At 40.4% G+C, this 21,353-nt stretch overlaps 1 protein-coding gene across 2 annotated transcripts in view; it reads left to right on the top strand.

Moving 5' to 3' along the window:
* PSMA5 (proteasome 20S subunit alpha 5) overlaps window positions 1–21,353 on the top strand; it is a 29,721-nt gene that overhangs the window by 6,132 nt on the left and 2,236 nt on the right. For both annotated transcript variants that reach the window (XM_017499255.2, XM_017499256.2), the window contains 6 exons: window positions 4,402–4,528; window positions 7,044–7,111; window positions 7,995–8,102; window positions 8,245–8,303; window positions 9,094–9,196; window positions 10,495–10,581. In XM_017499255.2, coding sequence (XP_017354744.1) covers window positions 4,402–4,528; window positions 7,044–7,111; window positions 7,995–8,102; window positions 8,245–8,303; window positions 9,094–9,196; window positions 10,495–10,581 — 552 coding nt within the window. The remainder of the gene's footprint in view (window positions 1–4,401; window positions 4,529–7,043; window positions 7,112–7,994; window positions 8,103–8,244; window positions 8,304–9,093; window positions 9,197–10,494; window positions 10,582–21,353) is intronic.

Here is a 21,353-nt window from a genome sequence, read left to right as displayed (position 1 = left end):
TCTCTGTGCCTCCTGCATAGCTGTGGACTTCATTTTCTGTCACATCATTCTAGGCATTCCCTTTAACTCCCTCTTGTGTTGGACCCCATGTCGTCGTTTTTTGATTTATTTGCTAAATTTGGTAGAACCCATTTTCCAATAGTATCGTAAAAACTATTTTTGTTTTTTTAAGATGGAGTTCACTCCACAACCTCCGCTCTCTGGGGTCAAGCGCTTCTCCTGCCTCAGCCTCCTGAGTAGCTGGGACTATAGGCATGCACTACCATGCCCAGAATTTTGTATTTTTAGTAGAGATGGGATTTCTCCATGTTGATCAGGCTGGTCTCAAACTCCCAACCTCAGGTGATCCGACCACAGGTGATCTGCCCACCTCGGCCTCCCAAAGTGCTGGGATTATAGGCGTGAGCCACCATGCCCGGCCAGAAACTATTTTTAATTTCTAAGTTCTTTTGTTTCTTTTCTTTTTTCTTACTAGCATCTTGTTGCTGTTTTATGGATAAAATATCTTACTTTTCTTCAACAATTTTCCAATTTTTCTTTAAATTTTTTTTTCCCAATGGGACATTGTGGCTCACGCCTATAACCCAGCACTTTGGGTGGCTGAGGCAGGAGGATCACTTGAGCTTAGGGGTTCAAGACTAGCCTGGGCAGCATAGCCCATGCCTAGAAAAAATTTTAAAAATTAGGCTGGGCAAGGCTCACACCTGTAATCCTAGCACTTTCAGAGGCCGAGGCAGGAGGATTGCTTGAGTCTAAGAGTTCAAGACCAGTCTGAGCAACACAATGAGACCTTGTCTTCACAAAAAATTAAAAAAATTAGCTTGGTATGGTAGTGTACACCTGTAGTCTTTGCTATTCTGGAGGCTTATGTGGGAGGATCTCATGAGCCTGGGAGGTTGGGGCTCCACGAGACGTGATTGTGCCACTGCACTCCATCCTGGGTGACAGAGTGAGACCCTGTCTAAAAAACTTTTTTTTCTATTTTGAACTGATCATATTCTTTAGAGCTATGTTTTTCAAACTGCAGGGCTAGATCTGTTAGGAGATACTAAAATAAATTTGGTGGTCATGAGGAGCATTTCTTCTGAGATGGTGTCACTCTGTCACCCAGGCTGGAGTGCAGTGGTACGATCACAACTCATTGCAGCCACAACCTCCCAGCCGCAAGTGATCTTCCCACCTCAGCCGCAGAGTAGCTGGGACTATAGGCACATGCCACCACGCCCAGATAATTTTTATTTTTTGTGGAGGTGAAGTTTTGCCATGTTGCCCAGGCTGGTCTCAAACTCCTGGGCTCAAGTGATCTTCTTACGTCAGCCTCCCAAAATGTTGGGATTATAGGCATGAGCCACCAGTCCTGGCTCACATTTCTTTTTTAAGTGGGACAGAGCAGTAGATATCGGAATGCCTTGCCAATAGTAGTGGTGAGTGGGTTTTTTTCATGAAATTTTGTTTTTGTTAGGTATTTATATTTATTTGTGGGTTTTAGTTATGAAATCAAATGTATTCCTTATTAGCCAGGCATGGTGGTGTGTGCCTGTAATCCCAGTTACTCAGGAGGCTGAAGCAAGGGAATTGCTTGAACCCAGGAGGTGGAGGTTGCAGTGAGCTGAGATCGTGCCATTACACACCAGCCTGGGCGATAGAGTGAGACTCTGTCTCAAAAAAATAACAATAATAATAAGATAAAATAAAAGATATTCCTTACTGTGGCTTTTGGTCAAAAAGTTTGAAAACCATTGCTCAGGAGAAAACTGCCTCTTCTGATTTCATTCCGGGAGGGTATTTCTGGCTACTGGCTTCTGAGAGCTGAGTAGGGAAAGAAGACTGAGGTTCTTAACATTATGTTTGTAAATTTGTACGTATTTATCCCATTTTGAGTACATTATTCTGGCCTTAGACTGTGCTTAGTGTCCCCAATCCAAAGACCCTCTGTTTTATGGTCTCCAGAGAGTAAGCCTGGAGTCTTCTGCAGGAGTGGGAGTGGTGCAGTCATTTAGCTCTACAGCATAGGAGAGAGGATCTAAGAATCTGTTTCTTAAACATTGAATTAGCTCCTTGTTCATTTCCATTTCCAGAGGTCCTTGTTACCACCATTTTCTTTTTTGAGGTCCTGTGATAAAATCTGGTTGTTTCTTTACTTTCTTTACTGCTGGTTTAGGATTTGGATTACCCAGGTATCACTAACCTATCTTCTTTTTAGCTTCAAAGTTTTATTACTGTGTCTTCCCCCACTCTCTGTTATAGTGGATTTATGCCTTTTTAAAAGTCCTTTAATCATACAGTAATAGACTTAAGGAAGTAGTAGAGCTAATGTATGTCTTTAGTCTGCACCTTTAACTAGAAATATGATCACTCTTTTATTTATTTATTTTTTGAGATGGGGTCTCACTCTGTTGCCCAGGCTGGAGTGCAGTGGTGTAATCTCAGCTCACTACAACCTCTGCCTTCCGGGCTCAAGCAGTCCTCCCATTTCAGCCTCCCATGTAGCTGGGAGTACATGCATACACCACCATGCCTGGCTACTTTTTGTATTTTTTATAGAAACAGGGTTGGTCTCGAATTCCTGGACTTGTGCAGACTGCCTGCCTCAGCCTCCCAAAGTGCTGGGATTACAGGCGTGAGCCACCATGCCCAACTTGAGCACTCATTTTTTTACATAAAAATTTTTGACAGTTCATCTTCTGTAGTTATGCATGTGTCTGCCGATTAAGAAAATACATGACAGGCCAGGCGCAGTGGCTCACGCCTATATAATCCCAGCACTTTGGGAGGCCGAGACGGGTGGATCACGAGGTCAAGAGATCGAGACCATCCTGGTCAACATGGTGAAACCCCGTCTCTACTAAAAATACAAAAATTAGCTGTGCATGGTGGCGCACGCCTGTAGTCCCAGCTACTCGGGAGGCTGAGGCAGGAGGATTGCTTGAACCCAGGAGACGGAGGTTGCGGTGAGCCGAGATCGTGCCATTGCACTCCAGCCTGGGTAACAAGAGCGAACTCCGTCTCAAAAAAAAAAGAAAATACATGACAAAAAGCTGGTGTACATTTAATAACACTTCTAAATAAAGTCACAACACATTTGAAAAATAATATATTGTCTGTGAAACAATCAGCCTACAGACATGTTAAGCAAGTTATACATAAAGATTCTTGGAATTGTTTGGAACCCTTTGCAATGCTCACACTTGGCAGTGATTACTTTGTAGAAGTAATTAAATATAATGGGAATTCAAAGCACAAAGCATAGTTAGGGAAGGCTTTGATAAGTGGAATTTGGGTAGGGAGAAGGAAGAAGTGTATTCCAGGGAAGACAGCATGAGCAGGGGTGCAAGGGTAGGACATAATGTGACTTGAGCAAGTGGGTTGGGCTATACCTGAGGGATTTTGTTGGAGAATAATGAGTAATGAAGTTGGAAGGGAAAAGTGGCATCAGGATAAGAAGGCTTTGGAAGCTTATTTGGATATTATGTTATAAGCAATATAGGGTAATGTTCTTTAGAGAAGAAGAAATATAATGATAATAACATTTTATTAGATCAGTCAGCTGTAACATGAGAGATACATTGGGAGAGAGAGATTAAAGATGAGAGAGGCTATTGAAGTAATCTATGTATATTATAAGAATAACATTTGTTCCTATGTGGTAGGCACCATTTTAAGCATTTTATAATACATACTGTGTTTACCCTCCTTGATGTAGGTATTGTTATTGTCATACTAATTTTGCAAGAAACAGGTATAGAGAAGTAGATGACTGGGTGGTACATAGAGATAAAGAGATAGGTTCCAGGTATATTCCAGGTGACTTCTAGCCACCTTAAATAATTAATCATTTTGTGTTGGTGGTGGTGATGGTGATGGTGGTTCTTTTCATCCCTCCCTACCTTCCTTTATTACTTTTCTGGAGGTCGGGGAAGTTTGGGACTATCACCTCTTGGGACAGACCAAGGTAGATGGCAGAGGTGAAAAGAGACCAGGTCCAGAAAAGACTAAATTAGAGTTTTATTACTTTCTTGCCCACTATGTTTAGAACTTTTGAGTCTTCCTTCCTCCAAATGTTGGCATTAGAGAGTGGATTTTTCCAATGTGTTCAAGACTTCGTTGAGCTTATTCTTTTGGGGTTCTGGAAATTACCTGGGTAAATTATTAAAAAAAAATTAAACATTTTTTTTTTAATTTAAGGGAGAAAAAAAGAACTTTTTAGAAATACAAAATTCTGTAAATCAGTGTTCTTGCTATTAAAAAGAATAGTATATTAATTATTTACAGTATATGAGGGTGCTCCTTCTCTCTGCCTATAAGATGTGGCCAATTGAAGTTTCTATCATGAAGATTTACAGAGAGCTATCTGGTGAGTATGTGACCTGTATATGGTAATCATAACATGTTTCTCTTTAGCTTGGTTCTACAGCCATTGGGATCCAAACATCAGAGGGTGTGTGCCTAGCTGTGGAGAAGAGAATTACCTCCCCACTGATGGAGCCCAGCAGCATTGAGAAAATTGTAGAGATTGATGCTCATATAGGTAAGGAGTGGAGGAAAGCTATTCTATAGGATCTGGTTTAGGTTAATTAGTCCTCTATGATGTTCCAAGGGAGGTTTATGAAATAAACACGTTATCCCCTTGTTAGCTATTATTTTCCAGGCAGTAGTCCAGAATGTGTAAATGTAGGAGTAGAAGGCTGTTGCAGGACTCATTTATGTTTAACCTATTCCCAGAAGTTCCTTTCCCCTCAAATTTAGATTTGGTAAATGTGATGGTTGTTGAAATATGCAAAGGTTGAATCATAGGCCAGCTCCTTATGATGGTTGAGTCTTTACTGATGCACAGTATTTGCCCTAGTAAGAGGCCACCAGAGCACAGGATTATGTATGAGAAGCTGGAGTGTCCATTGAGAAAAGAGGAATTCTCAAAGATCTTCGGAGTGACTACGAATTATAAGAATAATATAGACTTGACTAGATCAGTCTTCCTCCTTTGTTTTCAGATTTGTCTTTGTTATTCTGTGTTCCCTCTACCCCCTTTTTTGGTCTTTAATTCCCCTGCTTTAATTACAGGGTGAGTCGTTCTACTTATTTATAGAATGGCATTTTATTTGGCTCTCCAAATTTTCTTAACCTAGTTAGTCATCTAATTAATGAAACATTGGCAAAATAATTAATTGCTTAAAGGCATCAGAACCAAATGCCGTGGTGACTCTCGGAGCTTGATATTATCTCTTTCATAGATGTATGTATAGAAACTGAGATTTTATATTTTAAGATTGGAACATTGTGTCTTCTTTAACTCGAGTCTTGTCTTTTGAAGGTAGTTCAGTGTCACTTCATTGTACAAATTGAGAGCCTACAGTGTGCCAGACATTATGCTAGATACCAGGATGTAGAAAGGAATAAGACTTGTTTTCTAGGAGCATACAGTCTAATTGTGGTGGTAAATAAGTAAATGCAATTAAGTGACAAAAGTATTAAGAAAGACAATAATAGTGTGTTCTCAGTAGGGGTACAAAGGAGGAAATAATTTATTTTGCCTGGAGTCAGTGATAGTGGGGCTTTCAGAAAAGGATTCCATGAAAGTGATTTTGAGCTGAGTTTAATTCTGAAAGATAAGGAAATGTACACAAGGCAAACAAGTGTCTGGGTTTAGCAAGGGAGAGCTTTCTAGTCAGAAGGAATAGAAATGACTGAGGCCATTGTAGTGTAAAATATAAAATACCATGGCATAAGCAGTTTTGTAGGACTGTGACATTAACTGCAGCAAGAGATGAGTCTGGGGTCAGAGAGTGAAATTCCTTTTTTACCACACTAAAGTGCTTCAATGTAATCCTTTTGCATGGATGGGAAAGATTTTACGCAATGAAGTAATATGATTCCATTAGAATTTTAGAAAGGCCATTCTGATAATGATATTAAAGGTAGACTAAAAAAGGCTGAGACTGGAAGCAGGGAGGCCAGTTAAGAAACTTTTGTAATAGTCCAAATAAAGAGATGATGAAGGTTTTAACCAACACAGTAGCCAGAGAATGGAGAGGAAGGTAGAGATTGACAGAACTCGTGATCTGATTGGTTATAAGGGCCAAGGAAGATGATGGGATCTAGAAGGGAAATGGGTGTGTGATATATCCAAGTAGAGAGATTAAGGAAGTTATTTGGCTTTATATGTCTGAAACTTGGGAGAGAAACTTAGGCTGGAGATTTACATTTGAATTATGGCATGTAAAATAACAGTTATAGCCGGGCATGGTGGCTCAAGCCTGTAATCCCAGCACTTTGGGAGGCCGAGGTAGGCGAATCACGAGGTCAGGAGATCCAGACCAGCCTGGCCAGTATGGTGAAACCCTGTCTCTTAAAAAAATACAAAAATTAGCCGGCGTGGTGGCGTGTACCTGCTTGTAGTCCCAGCAGCTCGGGAGGCTGAGGCAGAAGAATCACTTGAACCCGGGAGGCGGAGGTTGCAGTGAGCTGAGATTGAGCCACTGCACTCCAGCCTAGGTGACAGAGTGAGACTCTTGTCTGGGGAAAAAAAATAATAACAACAGTTATAATTATAATCGTGGTGGCTTGGGCCATCAGGCACACTCTCTCTGATATAATTAGTTGCTTTGTGTTTGGGACAGAGAGGCAAAAGGCTTTTGATTTATTTGAGGGTCCTCCACTGTAGTTCATAGTGAGGTGATCTCTTCCTTGTCTCTCAGCTTGGGGCATTAGTGTTTGCTTAGTTTGAAAATGTATCATGGTCTACAAAGAGTGCTAAAGGGATGCCTAGGGATATAATATGTGGAAATTTGTGTTTGGTTAGCTGCTTTTCTCTGGACTTATTTTTATTGCCTGGACTTCTGTGTCATTGTGGATGGTTTTTTGTTTCTAACATCAATACTCGGGTTCAGTGCAGATCATTTCCTATCTAATCTTTAGGGTATAAAATACTATGGGATAGCTGAATGGCTGCCATAGTTCCACTCCAGAATTTCAGGATTTCCTGAGTGGATGAAAGACTTCTACAAGGATTTGGCCACTGGGTCACTGTCAATTTTACATTGCAGGTTGTGCCATGAGTGGGCTAATTGCTGATGCTAAGACTTTAATTGATAAAGCCAGAGTGGAGACACAGGTAAAATTGGCATCATCTCCTTTTTACCAGGATGCTTGAGTTCCTTGTTTAGTTATTATATAGCTGCCTGAGCTATACTGCAGATATCTGTGTCAATATTAGATATGGCTCTTGGGAGTAATTTTGGGTAGAATTTCCAGTTAGAACTTTCTGGGGCTTGGAGTTTAGCCATCCAACCATTGCAGTTTTAAAGAAGCTCTGGTCAGTAGTGCTGACAGTGTCTTGCTTTTTTTGGCTTTGCTTATATAAAGCATGCATTGCAATGCATTGTTTCCTAATTGACTTTCTGTGGGAGCACCACGGCAGGAGGTGGACATAGTTAAAGGATATTCTCCCCTCAACTGCCTTTGCTGCCAGGCTTGCAAGTAACAGTCCTCCTTTGGTGAGTAATAACTTGTAGCAGCTGACAAATACTGGTCAGGGATACTGTTTTTTGTTTGTTTTAACTTTGTAGCTGCTGCTTGGAGATAGGCTAGTAAGAAAAATATATCACACGGTAAAATTTTTTGCACTTATTTGCAAGTTTGCTGTCTGTACTTATGTAAGAATAAGTCATTTAACGTAAACATCAACAGAATAAGCTAGAGTCTTTGACGGAAAGAGGCACTTTTAGTTTTTGAAAAGAGTAAACTTGGTGCTTTGAGGGCATAACCCCTTTTTTCAAGGCAGTAATTTTCTTGTCCATCGTTGCTTAGAGTCCTTGTGATATGTTTATTTCCAGAGCTATTTCTCTTCCCCTCATGTACTCCCAAGTACTCAGGGTTAATGTTAATTAAGAAAACCACATTTGAGCCTTCAGTTTCCAATCCCAAAGGAAAGTGAGATGGTGGGCTGCTTTAATGTCCTTATGAGAAGGGTGTTCCATGCCTTGCTCTTCTTCTAGAACCACTGGTTCACCTACAATGAGACAATGACGGTGGAGAGTGTGACCCAAGCTGTGTCCAATCTAGCTCTCCAGTTTGGAGAAGAAGATGCAGATCCAGGTGCCATGGTGAGCATGACGCCTGTGTCGAGTTTTCCTATTGTTCTATGGGACTTTGGACATTTGTCCTATAAACATAAACATTCCCAGCCCCTCTCACCTCCTTACTTCGTAGCTGTTTATCTTAATATCTCTTACTTTTTGGTTCTAGTCTCGTCCCTTTGGAGTAGCATTGTTGTTTGGAGGAGTTGATGAGAAAGGACCCCAGCTGTAAGTACCATTTTGTAATTTTCCTTCATGCTTTTGTAGAGAGTTATTTTAATTTGGGGTGGGGACTGAGAAGATTATTGTAGAGTATTAGTCAGGTATTAGCATGCACCTGTAGTCCCAGCTACTTGAAGGCCAAGGCAGGAAGATCTCTTGAGCCCAGGAGTTTGAGGCTGTAGTGAGCTATGATCGTGCCACTATACTCCAGCTTGGATAACAGAGCCCTGTCTCGTTAAAAAATTAAAATTAAAAAAAGAAAAAATTATTGTAAAAGGGCTATTGTAGATGTATGTGTGTATACACACATACACACGCAAACACACACACACACACACACACACAGGGCTTCTAATACTAAAGCTTAGTGATTCTATGCTGTTAACACAAATGTGGGGATTCTGTGAAGAATTTTCCTATTGGAACCAGCGTTAATTCTGGAAGGAGTTAGAAGTAACTTTGTTACTATAGTCAGGGTATGTTTTAGAGCTTTGCTCTGGAATGTTGATCTGATCCTCATTTTCAAATATTACTAAGATAGGCATAAACAAGTACCATATTTATACATACTATACTATAATTCTAAATCCCTAAGGAAGTTACTAATTTTCTTAAAAACTTTTTGAAATGTCTGGTTTCTCCAGACATAGAACATCTTTTATATCTGTGCCTCAATATTTCAGTGGTGTTTCCTGGCTGCAGGGCCAAGAATTTATACTTTGTTTTAGTGAGATGTTTGTTACATAAAGTGCCACCACTCTTAAGCATTTTAGTCCTCATTTTGGGGGTTTTGCAGGTTTCATATGGACCCATCTGGGACTTTTGTACAGTGTGATGCTCGAGCAATTGGCTCTGCTTCAGAGGGTGCCCAGAGCTCCTTGCAAGAAGTTTACCACAAGGTAATTAAGTATTCTCACAACTCGTACTATTTTTTTGAAAATCACAGTGCAATTTACATATAATAAAATGTACAGACCTTAAGAGTTCAGTTCTATGAGTTTTGACTATTGCAAAACAAGAAGCCGGGCACAGTGGCTCACACCTGTAATCCCTTGTAATCCCAGCACTTTGGGAGGCCAAGGCGGGTGGATCATGAGATCAGGAGTTTGAGACCATCCTGTTTCTAACATGGTGACACCTCGTCTCTACTAAAAATACAAAAATTAGCTGGGCATGATGGCACATGCCTGTAGTCCCAGCTGCTTGGGAGGCTGAGGCAAGAGAATCGCTTGAACCCAGGAGGCGGAGGTTGCAGTAAGCTGAAATCACGCCATTGCATTCCAACAGGGCAAGACTCCGTCTCAAAAAAAAAAAAAAACCACTTTCCACCACTAAAAAAATAAAAATGCTCATCCACATTCCAATCAATCTTTTTCCCTCCCTTGCAACCATGTTTACTACTGTCCATTAGTTTTGTCTGTTCTTGTGCTTTTTTATAAAAGGAATTAAAGAATTTGTCAGTTTTTATCTCTTTTGTTTAACAGAATGTTTTTGAGATCCATTTGTCTTGTACCAATATTTTCTTTTGATGGCTAAGTAATATACCATGGTGTGGATGTACCATAATACGTTTATCCTCTATTTCTCAGCTTTACTTAGCATTTTATAATTGGCTCTTGAAGCAAGTGGGCATTTGATATTTTCTTTGTGAGATGGGAAGATTTGCTTTTGGGTAGCTCATTGGTGTGATTGAAGGCTGTTGTATCATTCAGGTGGTTCATACAAGGATGCCCGCTCACATCAGCTGCTAATGGTATTAATTTTACATGTGGAGGAAATTGGATACAAAATGGGGTAAAAAGTAAATTTTCTAAACCATTGGGCTAGATGATCCTTAGATCATTTGGGCATTATTGTTCATAGGGTATCACCAATAATATTATATTCTAAATTAAAAGAGGAATTCAAATGTATGCAAGAGAAGTATATCCCTTTCCCCTTCTTCAAAGACTACTTATTATATGAAGGTTGGTGACTTTACTGTGGCTCACAATCAGGTTTTGGGGGTTTTCCTGAAAAAGTATTCCACTTATTTGCCATTTACTTGAGTTCTGGAGATACTTGTAATGCACCGTACTAATTAAGATGTTTGACATACTTATTAAATAATTTCTTCAGTGAGATGAAGGGAAAATCTTTGAAGGAAGGAGGGATTATGTATAATTAATAGACATCTTCTTGCCTTCTTTGTTTCAAGTCTATGACTCTGAAAGAAGCCATCAAGTCTTCACTCATCATCCTCAAACAAGTAATGGAGGAGAAGCTGAATGCAACAAACATTGAGGTATTTTTCTGTTTTGTTGTTGTTGTTGTTGTTGTTGTTGAAGAGATGAGGTCTGGCTATATTGCCTAGACTGGTCTTGAACTTCTGAGCTCAAGCAGTCCTTCTACCCAAGCCCCTTGAGTAACTGGGACCACAAGTACACACACCATGCCTGGCTAATGTTTTTTAATTTTTTAGAGATGGGGTCTTGCTGTGTTTCCCAGACTAGTCTTAAACTCCTGGTCTCAAGCAGTTCTCCTGCCTCAGCCTTCTGAGTAGCTGGGACTATAGGTGAGAGCCAATACACCTGGCTGCTTTATTGTTTTTTATTCAGATATTATAGCTTGCATTGCTGAAGACTACATAGATCATGGAAATAACATTCTTATATGTTTAGTTCTTAAGAAATTATTGATAGTCTTTGAATAATAAGCAGCTTTAGTAAAGTGCTGGAAGAAGCCAGAATTCAGTTAGTTAAAGATGAGGCCTGGTGAGGTAGCTTACACCTGTAATCCCAGCACTTTGAGAGGCCAAGGCAGACAAATCACTTGAGGCCAGAAGTTGGAGACCAGCCTGGCCAGCATGGCAAAACCCTGTCTCTACCAAAAATACAAAAATTAGCCAGGTGTGGTAGTGTGTGCATGTAGTCCCAGTTACTTGGGAGGCTGAGGCATGAGAATTGCTCGAACCTGGGATTCGGAGGTTACAGTGAGCTGAGATTGTGCTACTACACTCCAACCTGGGTGATAAAATGAGACTCTGTCTCAAAAATAAGATAAAATAAAAAGAATGAAAGGGAGGTGATGAGTGGAGAAAACAGGAATATGCTGCTTTTCAAGAAGTTTGATTAGTGTCAGCAGAAGATAGCATTAAAGAAAAGGAGTATGTGTTTTTAAGGGAAAAGTCTTGAAAATATAAATGGAGATGAAACTAGTATATAGAAAAATGTTTAAAGAGCCAGGCGCAGTAGCTCACGCTTATAATCCAAGCACTTTGGGAGGCTGAAGCAGGTGGATCACTTGAGGCCAGGAGTTCAAGAACAGCCTACCCAGCATAATGAAACTCCATCTTTACTAAAAATACAAAAAATAGCCAGGCGTGGTGGTGGACACCTGTAATCCCAGTTGGGAAGCTGAGATATGAGAATTGTTTGAACCCAGGAGGCAAAGGTTGCAGTGAGCTGAGATCGCACCGTTGCACTCCAGCCTGGGCAACAGAACAAGACTCCATCTCAAAAANAAAAAAAAAAACAACAAAAAGAAAAGAAAGAAAAAGAAAAATGTAGAAAGAAATAAAAGGAGAGATTAGAATAGTGATGGAAAAGTTGTAGAAGAGGTAAGGCATGGTACGAATGAAGGAGTTGGTTTTGAAAAGTAAAATTCATTCAGCATTATATTGAGTACGCATTATATAGCAGGCATTATGCTAGTTGCCAGGCTACAGACACAGAAAATCCTATTCCTATTCAAGTAGTATACTGTGTAGTGCAGGGAACACATAGAGAACGGATTCCTGTGAGTACATGTAACTTAAGACTAAAGCACTAGGGAAGCTTCTTGGAAGAGGTGATATCTGGAAAAGGGAGCAGAAAGATATTCCAGGAAGAGGGGACAACATGTGCAAAGGCTCCAAGATGTAAAAATTACATTGTGGGTAAAAGGAAACTTTGAGGTTTTGTCTGACTGCTGAGGTGTGGAATGTATGTTGAGGCCAGGCAAAATGGCTCATGCCTGTAATCCTAGCACTTTGGGAGGCGGAAAGGTATTCCAGGAAGAGGAGACAACATGTGCAGGAAGATCACATGAGGCCAGAAGTTCAAGACCAGCCTGGCCAACATAGTGAAACCCCGTCTCTACTAAAAAAAATACAAAAAATTAGCTGGGTGTCATGGTGTGTGCCTGTAATCTCAGCTACTCAGGAGGCTGAGGCATAAGAATTGCTTAAACCTGGGAGGTAGAGGTTGCAGTGAGCTTAGATTGTACTCTAGCTGCACCCTAGCCTGGGCAACAGCATGAGACTCTGTCTCAAAAAAATAAATAAATAAAATTTAAAGGCCAACCAAGGCTGTAATTATAAATCAGTAATTAAACCAATCAGTACCAGTACTTACCAGGATATTCGTTGACTACACTCATGAGAAAATGGATGGTTGGATTGATCCGTGGTAGGGGATAGACTAGTTAAGGACAGAAGATTAGAGAGTACTGGAGAATATCTCACCTATAGAACCAGCTTTCATAGGCTGCCGTAAAATGTCAGTCTAAGAAGGACTGACTTTTGGGAGCCACTGCTCTAGAGCCCATCTGCTTTAAGTTCCTACGCCGTTAGTTGTTCCTTGGATCTCCAGCCTCCCTCCATGAACTGCTTCCCCTAAGAAAAGGAAAATATCCAAGTTACATCTTTCTTTTTAAGAAAATCTTTATGTATACCTCCTTCTATCTAGTATCCTACCTATCTTTTTTTAATAAACTTTTTTGAGATATAATTTGCATATAGTAAAATATACCTATTTTAAGTTTACAATTCAGCGAATGTTAAAAAAGTTTCCTCATGTCCCTTTGTAGTCTCTTCACCCACCATTGATCTACTCTTTGTCACTATTGATTGTGTTCTAGAATTTCATATAAACGGAGTCATACATACTTCTTTCACTTGACATTATTTCACCCGTGTTTGTTTTTTTTAATTTCACCTATGTTATATGAATTCTGTTATATTTTATTGCTGAGTGCTATTTCATCCATCCTATTTTTTAACCTTTTTGCCAAGTCTCCTCCAAACAGAACCTGTATTATCTCCACTGCTTCACCTCTCGTTTACTCCTCAATCACTACTATTTGTTTCAGTTTTTATGTCCATGAGACTCCTCCTTGCTAAGATAACTCGTTTGTCAGATTTCATGGCACTCTTTGGAACTATCATTTAAACTTTTTGAAGCATTCACCTAAAATTTGACAGTTCTAAAATTAAAATCATTATCTTTCCTAAAAACCATTTCATCTTCCCATATTTCTAATCTTGGTTGATTACACCCGCAGTGCACTCATTCACACCAGAAACCTGGATCAAGTAAACTTCCCTTCCATTTTACTTGATCATTTCTTTGCTTCCTTATAAATAACTTCCAAATCAATGTCCCTTCTTCATCCCTACTTCCAGTGCCTTCTTTTGTTCAGGTTCCTATTTTCCCCCTACCTGTATATTTTCAGAGATTTCCTAATTAGTCTTTCCCTCCTCCATTTCAGTCTAGTTTTTCCTCATTGTGCTACTGCAGTGGATTTTCTAAGCCATATCTAATCTTAATTGTTCTTCACTTAAGAAATATTTTCTGGCCGGACATGGTGTAATGCCTGTAATCCCACCACTTTGGGAAGCTAAGATAGGTAGATCACTTGAGGCCAGGAGTTCAAGACCAGCCAGGCCAACATGGTGGAACCCCCATCTCTACTAAAAATACAAGAAATGAGCTAGGCATGGTGATGAGCACCTGTAATCCCAGGTACTCAGGAGGCTGAGGCATGAGAATTGCTTGAACCCATGAGGCGGAGGTTGCAGTGAGCCGGGATCATGCCACTGCACTCCAGAGCGAGACTGTCTCCAAAAAAAAAAAAAAAAAGTTTTTGACTTCTATTGTCTGTGAGATAAATTCCTAAATTCTTTCGATGGCATAATTCACTACTTCTTAAGTCATTTGTTTAATCTGTTAGAGACTTTGCTAAGTATTTTACATCAATTCTCTTAATCTTCACAACACTTTTTTGAGATAGATATTCCTATTCCAAAAACTATTTTATAGAAGAGGAAACTGGCTTTGAGAGGGTAGGACCAACAGGTAAATGGTAGAGTCAGGATTTGAATCCAGGTCTGGTCTTAGCTCTTATACTTTTACGTCTCCCTATGAGCTCTGACCCCACTACTCCCTCTCCTTTTCACCTCATATTCCATGTGTACCCTTTTTTAATTGTATTTGGGCTCTGGGGTACATGTGCATGTCCTGCATCCTGTAGGGTTGTGTATAGGTACATACATGCCATGGTGGTTTGCTGTCTCCATCCACCCACCCCGCCCTGTTGCCTATGTCAGGCATTTCTCCTGGTGTTATCCCTCCCCAACCTCCCCACCCCCTGCCACTGCTGTCCCTCCCTATCTCTCCCCTCCACCCCCCACACCTAACCCTGTGAGTGTTGTTCCCTTCCCAGTGCCCAAGTGTTCTCATTGCCTATGAGTGAAAACGTGGTGTTTAGTATGTCAGTTTGCTGAGAATGATGGTTTCTAGGTTCATCCATGTCTCTACAAAGGACACCAACTCATTGTTTCTTATGGCTGCATAGTATTCCATGGTGTATATGGGCCACATTTTTTTTGTCCAGTCTACAATCGATGGGCATTTGGGTTGGTTCCAGGTCTTTGCTATCATAAACAGTGCCACAATGAACATACGTGTGCATGTGTCTTTATGACAGAATGATTTATAATCCTTTGGGTATATACTAGGTAATCGGATTGCTGGGTCAAATGGAATTTCTATTTCTAGATCCTTGAAGAATCGCCACACTGTCTTCTATAATGGTTGAACTAATTTACACTTCCACCAACAGTGCAAAAGTGTTCCTTTTTCTCCACATCCTCTCCAGCATCTGTTGTCTCCAGATTTTTAATGATCACCATTCTAACTGGCGTGAGATGGCATTTCAATGTGGTTTTGATTTGCATTTCTCTACTGACCAGTGATGATCATTTTTTCATATGTTTGTTGGCCACGTATTTGTCTTTTGAAAAGTGTCTTTTCATATCCTTAGCCCACTTTTGAATGGGTTGGTTTGTTTGTTTTTTTCTTGTAAATCTGCTTTAGTTCTTTGTAGATTCTGGATATTGGCCCTTTGTCTGATGGGTAGATTGCAAAAATTTTTTCCCATTCTATTGGTTCCCAGTTTACTCTAATGATTGTTTCTTTTGCTGTGCAGAAGCTCTTAAGTTTAATTAGGTCCCATTTGTCTATTTTGGCTTTTGTTGCCATTGCTTTTAGTGTTTTAGTCATGAAGTCCTTGCCTGTGCCTATGTCCTGAATGGTTTTGCCTAGGTTTTCTTTTAGGGATTTTATGGTGTTCATGCTTATGTTTAAATCTTTAATCTATCTGGAGTTAATTTTTGTATGAGGTGTAAGGAAGGGGTCCAGTTTCAGCTTCCTGCATATGGCTAGCCAGTTTTCCCAACACCATTTATTAAACAGGGAATCCTTTCCCCATTTCTTGTTTTTGTCCGGTTTGTCAAAGATGGTCGTAGATGTGTGGCGTTGCTTCCAAGGCCTCTGTTCTGTTCCATTGGTCCGTATCTCTGTTTTGGTACCAGTACCGTGCTGTTTTGATTACTGTAGCCTTGTAGTATGGTTTGAAGTCAGGTAACATGATGCCTCCAGCTTTGTTCTTTTTGCTTAGGATTGTCTTGGCTATGTGGGCTCTCTTTTGGTTCCATATGAAGTTTAAAGTGTTTTTTTTCCAGTTCTGTGAAGGTCAATGGTAGCTTGATGGGGATAGCAGTGAATCTATGAATTACTTAGGGCAGTATGGCCATTTTCACAATATTGATTCTTCCTAACCATGAGCATGGAATGTTTTTCCATCTGTTTTTGTCCTCTTCTATTTCCTTGAGCAGTGGTTTGTAGTTCTTAAAGAGATCTTTTACCTCCTTTGTTAGTTGTATTCCCAGGTATTTTATTCTCTTTGTAGCAATTGTAAATGGGAGTTTGCTCATGATTTGGCTCTCTGTTTGTGTGTTATTGGTGTATAGTAATGCTTGTGATTTCTGCACATTGATTTTGTATCCTGAGACTTTGCTTATCAGCTTAAGGAGGTTTTGGGCTGAGACGATGGGGTCTTCTAAATATACGATCACGTCATCTGCAAATAGGGACAATTTGACCTCTTCTTTTCCTAATTGAATGCCCTTCATTTCTTTTTCTTGTCTAATTGCTCTGGCTAGAACTTCCAATACTATATTGAATAGGAGTGGTGAGAGAGGGCATCCTTGTCTAGTGCCAGTTTTTAAAGGGAATGGTTCTAATTTTTGCCCATTCAGTATGATATTGGCTGTAGGTTTGTCGTAAATAGCTTTTATTGTTTTGAGATATGTTCCATTGATACCTAGTTTATTGAGAGTTTTTAGCATAAAGGGCTGTTGAATTTTGTCGAAGGCCTTCTCTGCATCTATTGAGATAATCGTGTGGGTTTTGTCTTTGATTCTGTTTAGGTGGTAAATTACGTTTATAGATTTGCATATGTTGAACCAGCCTTGCATCCCCGGGATGAAGCCTACTTGATCATGGTGGATAAGCTTTTTGATGTGCTGTTGGATTCGGTTTGCCAGTATTTTACTGAAAATTTTTGCATCAATGTTCACCATGGATATTGGCCTGTAGTTTTCTTTCTCAGTTGTGTCTCGGCCAGATTTTGGTATCAGGATGATGTTGGTCTCAAAGAAAGAGTTAGGGAGGATTGCCTCTTTTTGTATTGTTTGGAATAGTTTCAACAGGAATGGTACTAACTCCTCTTTGTATGTCTGGTAGAATTCGGCTGTGAACCTGTCTGGACCTGGACTTTTTTTTGGTTGGTAGGCTATTAATAGCTGCCTGACTTCAGACCTTGTTATTGGTCTATTCAGGGTTTCAGCTTCTTGGCTTAGTCTTGGGAGTGTGCAGGTGTCTAGGAATTTATCCATTTCTTCCAGATTTACTGGTTTATGAGCATAGAGTTGTTTGTAGTAATCTCTGATGGTAGTTTGTATTTCTGAGGAATTGGTGGTCATCTCCCCTTCATCATTTTTTATTGCGTCTATTTGATTCTTCTTTCTCTTTTATTAGTCTAGCTAGTGGTCTGTCTATTTTGCTGATCTTTTCAAAAAACCACCTCCTGGATTTATTTATTTTTTGAAGGTTTTTTTGTGTGTGTCTCTATCTCCTTCAGTTCTGCTCTCATCTTAGTTATTTCTTGTCGTCTGCTTGCTTTTGAGTGTTTTTGATCTTGCTCCTCTAGCTCTTTGAATTTTGACAATAGGGTGTCGATTTTAGATCTTTCCTTGTTTCTCATGTGGGCATTTATTGCTATAAAGTTCCCTCTAGACACTGCTTTAAATGTGTCCCATAGGATCTGGTATGTTGTGTCTTCATTCTCATTGGTTTCAAAGAACATTTTTATTTCTGCCTTCATTTCATTGTTTATCCATCCATCATTCAGGAGTAAGTTGTTCAGTTTCCATGTGATTGTGTGGTTTTGAGTTCTTTTCTCAATCTGAGTTCTAATTTGATTGCACTGTGGTCTGAGAGACTGTTTGTTATGATTTCTGTTCTTTTGCATTTGCCGAGGAGTGATTTGCTTCCAATTATGTTGTCAATTTTGGAGTAAATGCAATGTGGTGCTGAGAATAATGTATATTCTGTGGATTTGGGATGGAGTGTCCTGTAAGTGTCTATTAGGTCCGCATGGTCCAAATCTGCATTCAAGTCCTGTATATCCTTGTTGACTTTCTGTCTCATTGACCTGTCCAATATTGTCAGTGTAGTGTTAAAGTCTCCCACTATTATTGTGCGGGAGTCTAAGTCTCTTTGTAGGTCTTTAAGAACTTGCTTTATGTATCTGGGTGTTCCCGCATTGGGCGCATATATATTTAGGATCGTTAGCTCTTCTTGTTGCATTGATCCTTTTACCATTATGTAATGCCCTTCTTTATCTCTTTTGATCTTTGTTGGTTTAAAGTCTGTCTTATGAGAGACTAGGATTGCTACCCCTGCTTTTTTTTTGCTCTCCATTTGCTTGGTAAATCTTCTTCCATCCCTTTATTTTGAGTCTTTGTGAGTCTTTGCATGTGAGATGGGTCTCCTGAATACAGCACATTGATGGGTCTTGACTTTTTATCCAATTTGCCAGTCTTTGTCTTTTGATTGGGGCATTTAGGCCATTTACATTCAATGTTAATATTGTTATGTTTGAATTTGATCCTGCCATTTTGTTACTGGCTAGTTGTTTTGCCTGTTAATTGATGTTTCTTCATTGCGTCATTGTTCTTTACCATTTGGTACGTTTTTGCAGTGGCTGGTACTGGTTGTTCCTGTCCCCGTTTAGTACCTCCTTCAGTAGCTCTTGTAAGGCAGGTCTTGTAGCTACGAAATCTCTCACAATTGCTTGTCCGTAAAGGATTTTATTTTTCCTTCGCTTACGAAGCTTAGTTTGGCCAGATATGAAATTATGGGTTGAAAGTTCTTTTCTTTAAGGATGTTGAATATTAGCCCCTGCTCCCTTCTAGCTTGCAGGGTTTCTGCTGAGAGGTCCACTGTGAATGTGATGGTCTTTCTTTTGTGGGTGACTCGACCTTTCTCACTGGCTGCCCTTAGGATTTTTTCCTTCATTTCAACCCTGGTGAATCTGACAATTATGTGCCTTGGGGTTGCTCTTCTTGAGGAATATCTTTGTGGTGTTCTCTCTATTTCCTGGATTTGAATGTTGGCCTGCCTTGTTAGGTTGGGAAAGTTCTCTTGGATAATATCTTGAAGAGTATTTTCCAACTTGGATTCATTCTCCCCGTCACACTCAGGTATGCCGATCAAGCGTAGATTAGGTCTTTTCACATAATCCCATAGTACTCGGAGGCTTTGTTCATTTTTTTCACACTTTTTTCTCTAATCTTGCCTTCTTGTTATATTTCATTGATTTGATCCATCTCTGATATCCTTTCTTCTGCTTGATCGATTTGGCTGTTGAAACTTGTGTATGTTTCACGAAGCTCTTGTGCTGTGTTTTTCAGCTCCATCAAGTCGTTTATGTTCTTCTCTAAGCTGGTTATTCTAGTTAGCATTTCGTTTAACCTTTTTTCAAGGTTCTTAGTTTCTTTGTATTGGGTTAGAACAAGGTCTTTTAACTCAGAAGTTTGTTATTACCCACCTTCTGAAGCCTGTCAATTCACCAAATTCGTTCTCTTTTTTTGTTCCCTTGATGGTGAGGAGTTGTGATCCCTGGGAGGTGAAGAGGTGTTCTGTTCTTTGATGGTTTCATCCTTTTTGCACTGTTTTGTTTTGTTTTTTTTCCTATCTTTGTGGATTGATCTCCCTTTGATCTTTGAAGTTGGTGATTTCAGGAGTCTCTTAAGTGTATGTTTTTTCTGTTGAAGTTAGAGCTATATCTTTTTTGGCCTGTAGAAGGCGTTGCTGAGCTCTTTCAGGTTCAGTCAGGTTTTTGGGTGGGTGGTCCTTCCCTGGAGTTTGTTTGCAGGTGAGACTGGCCCTGCCTTCCTAATGCCGTCTCCTTCCCCAGCTGGATGCCTTCCTGGTTGGGGTCAAGCTGGTGTATTTGCTGTCAAGCTCTCTGGCCAGGGCTTCAGTTTAAGTTCTGTGGGGGTGGGCCTGCCGGGCCTTATGGTCTGTTTCTCTGCTTTCAACGCTGCCTCCCCCTGTGGGACGGCCTGTCCCGCTGGCCTTAGTCCAAACTCCCATCCAAGTCCCAGCGACAACTTGCCGCACCCCACGGTAGCCGCTGCTGAGATTTGCATCGACTACCCACGGCGCCCCACCGTCTGTCAGGGCTCTCGTGGACCGTGGGTTGCATGAGGGATGAGGTAAGCGCAGGATCCGAATTGGAGCACTGAGGGGGTTAAGTCCCCCGATCCTCCGAGCCAGCTGCATGTTTCAGGTGGGGCCGCACTCCCCCCCCCCCCCACCGCCGTCTTGATTTGGCCCCCAGGTCGGCTCTCATCCCGGCGGCTCCTTCCCTGCCCTATCAGTCCCACAGAAACAAACCTGGCACGTCTTTTGGAATCGGGAAGTCCTCCAGCCCTCTGCACCTCATTTGCTGGGAGCTGCATTCTGGTGTTGTCTTCTCCCAGCCATCTTGGCGACCCTCCAGAATTACTTTCAATTTTGCAAATACGTCATGTTCTTTTGTGGTTCTGTGCATTTGCATATTGTCTGGCCTTCCTGTCTGACCCATTCTTGCCATGCTTAAATATACAACTCAAAAGTTGCTTCTCCTTGAAGCCTTCCTGGGCTCCCCCAGATCACTCTTATACATATGCTTAGCTCTATTATAAACACTTACCTGACATTGAATGCATTTGGCATGTAGCGCTTAGTAGATAAGACAGACTTTCTTCATCTTTGGATCCTTAGTCACAAGTACATGTAACTAATACACAGGTGCTTAGTATTTAATTATTGGTGGAATAAATTGAAAGAAAATATCTGTTCTACCTGCCTCATGGAGGTGTTTTTTGAAAGTGAGATAATAAATAGAAAAGTATCTTTCTCATTATGCAAATACATTTTTAATATTACACAAAAGTAAGGGATTGTTTTTACTTATCTAGTGATGAGCAACTTCCTGAAGGCAGTCCTTGGCTCAGACTCTATTATTAATAGTATTGATTTGCATTCTAGTTCTTCTGTAGGACTGTTCTACTCAGTTTTTTTCCCAGTTTCTGTTTTTTAGCTCCTGTAATGTTTTGAGAAGGGTAGCCTGAGTCATGAGTGAAATTCTTTAGGCCCTCACTCTTTAGATTATCGCCCTTGTATTTCTCTGTCCTCACATCATTGATCATCATGTAGAGATATATGTTAAGAGAAGCAGTAGTAACTTATTTATTTATTTATTTATGCATTTATTTGAGACAGGATCTCACTTTGTTGCCCGGGCTGGAGTGCAGTGGGGCAATCTCAGCCCACTGCAACCTCCGCCTCCCAGGTTTAAGCGCTTCTTGTGCCTCAGCACGGACTACAGGCCTGCGCCACCATGCCCAACTAGTTTTTGTATGTT

This window comes from Cebus imitator, unplaced genomic scaffold (genome assembly GCF_001604975.1).
Source record: "Cebus imitator isolate Cc_AM_T3 unplaced genomic scaffold, Cebus_imitator-1.0 Scaffold256, whole genome shotgun sequence".
NCBI lineage: Eukaryota > Metazoa > Chordata > Mammalia > Primates > Cebidae > Cebus > Cebus imitator.
This window is presented reverse-complemented; position numbering and strand designations above follow the sequence as displayed.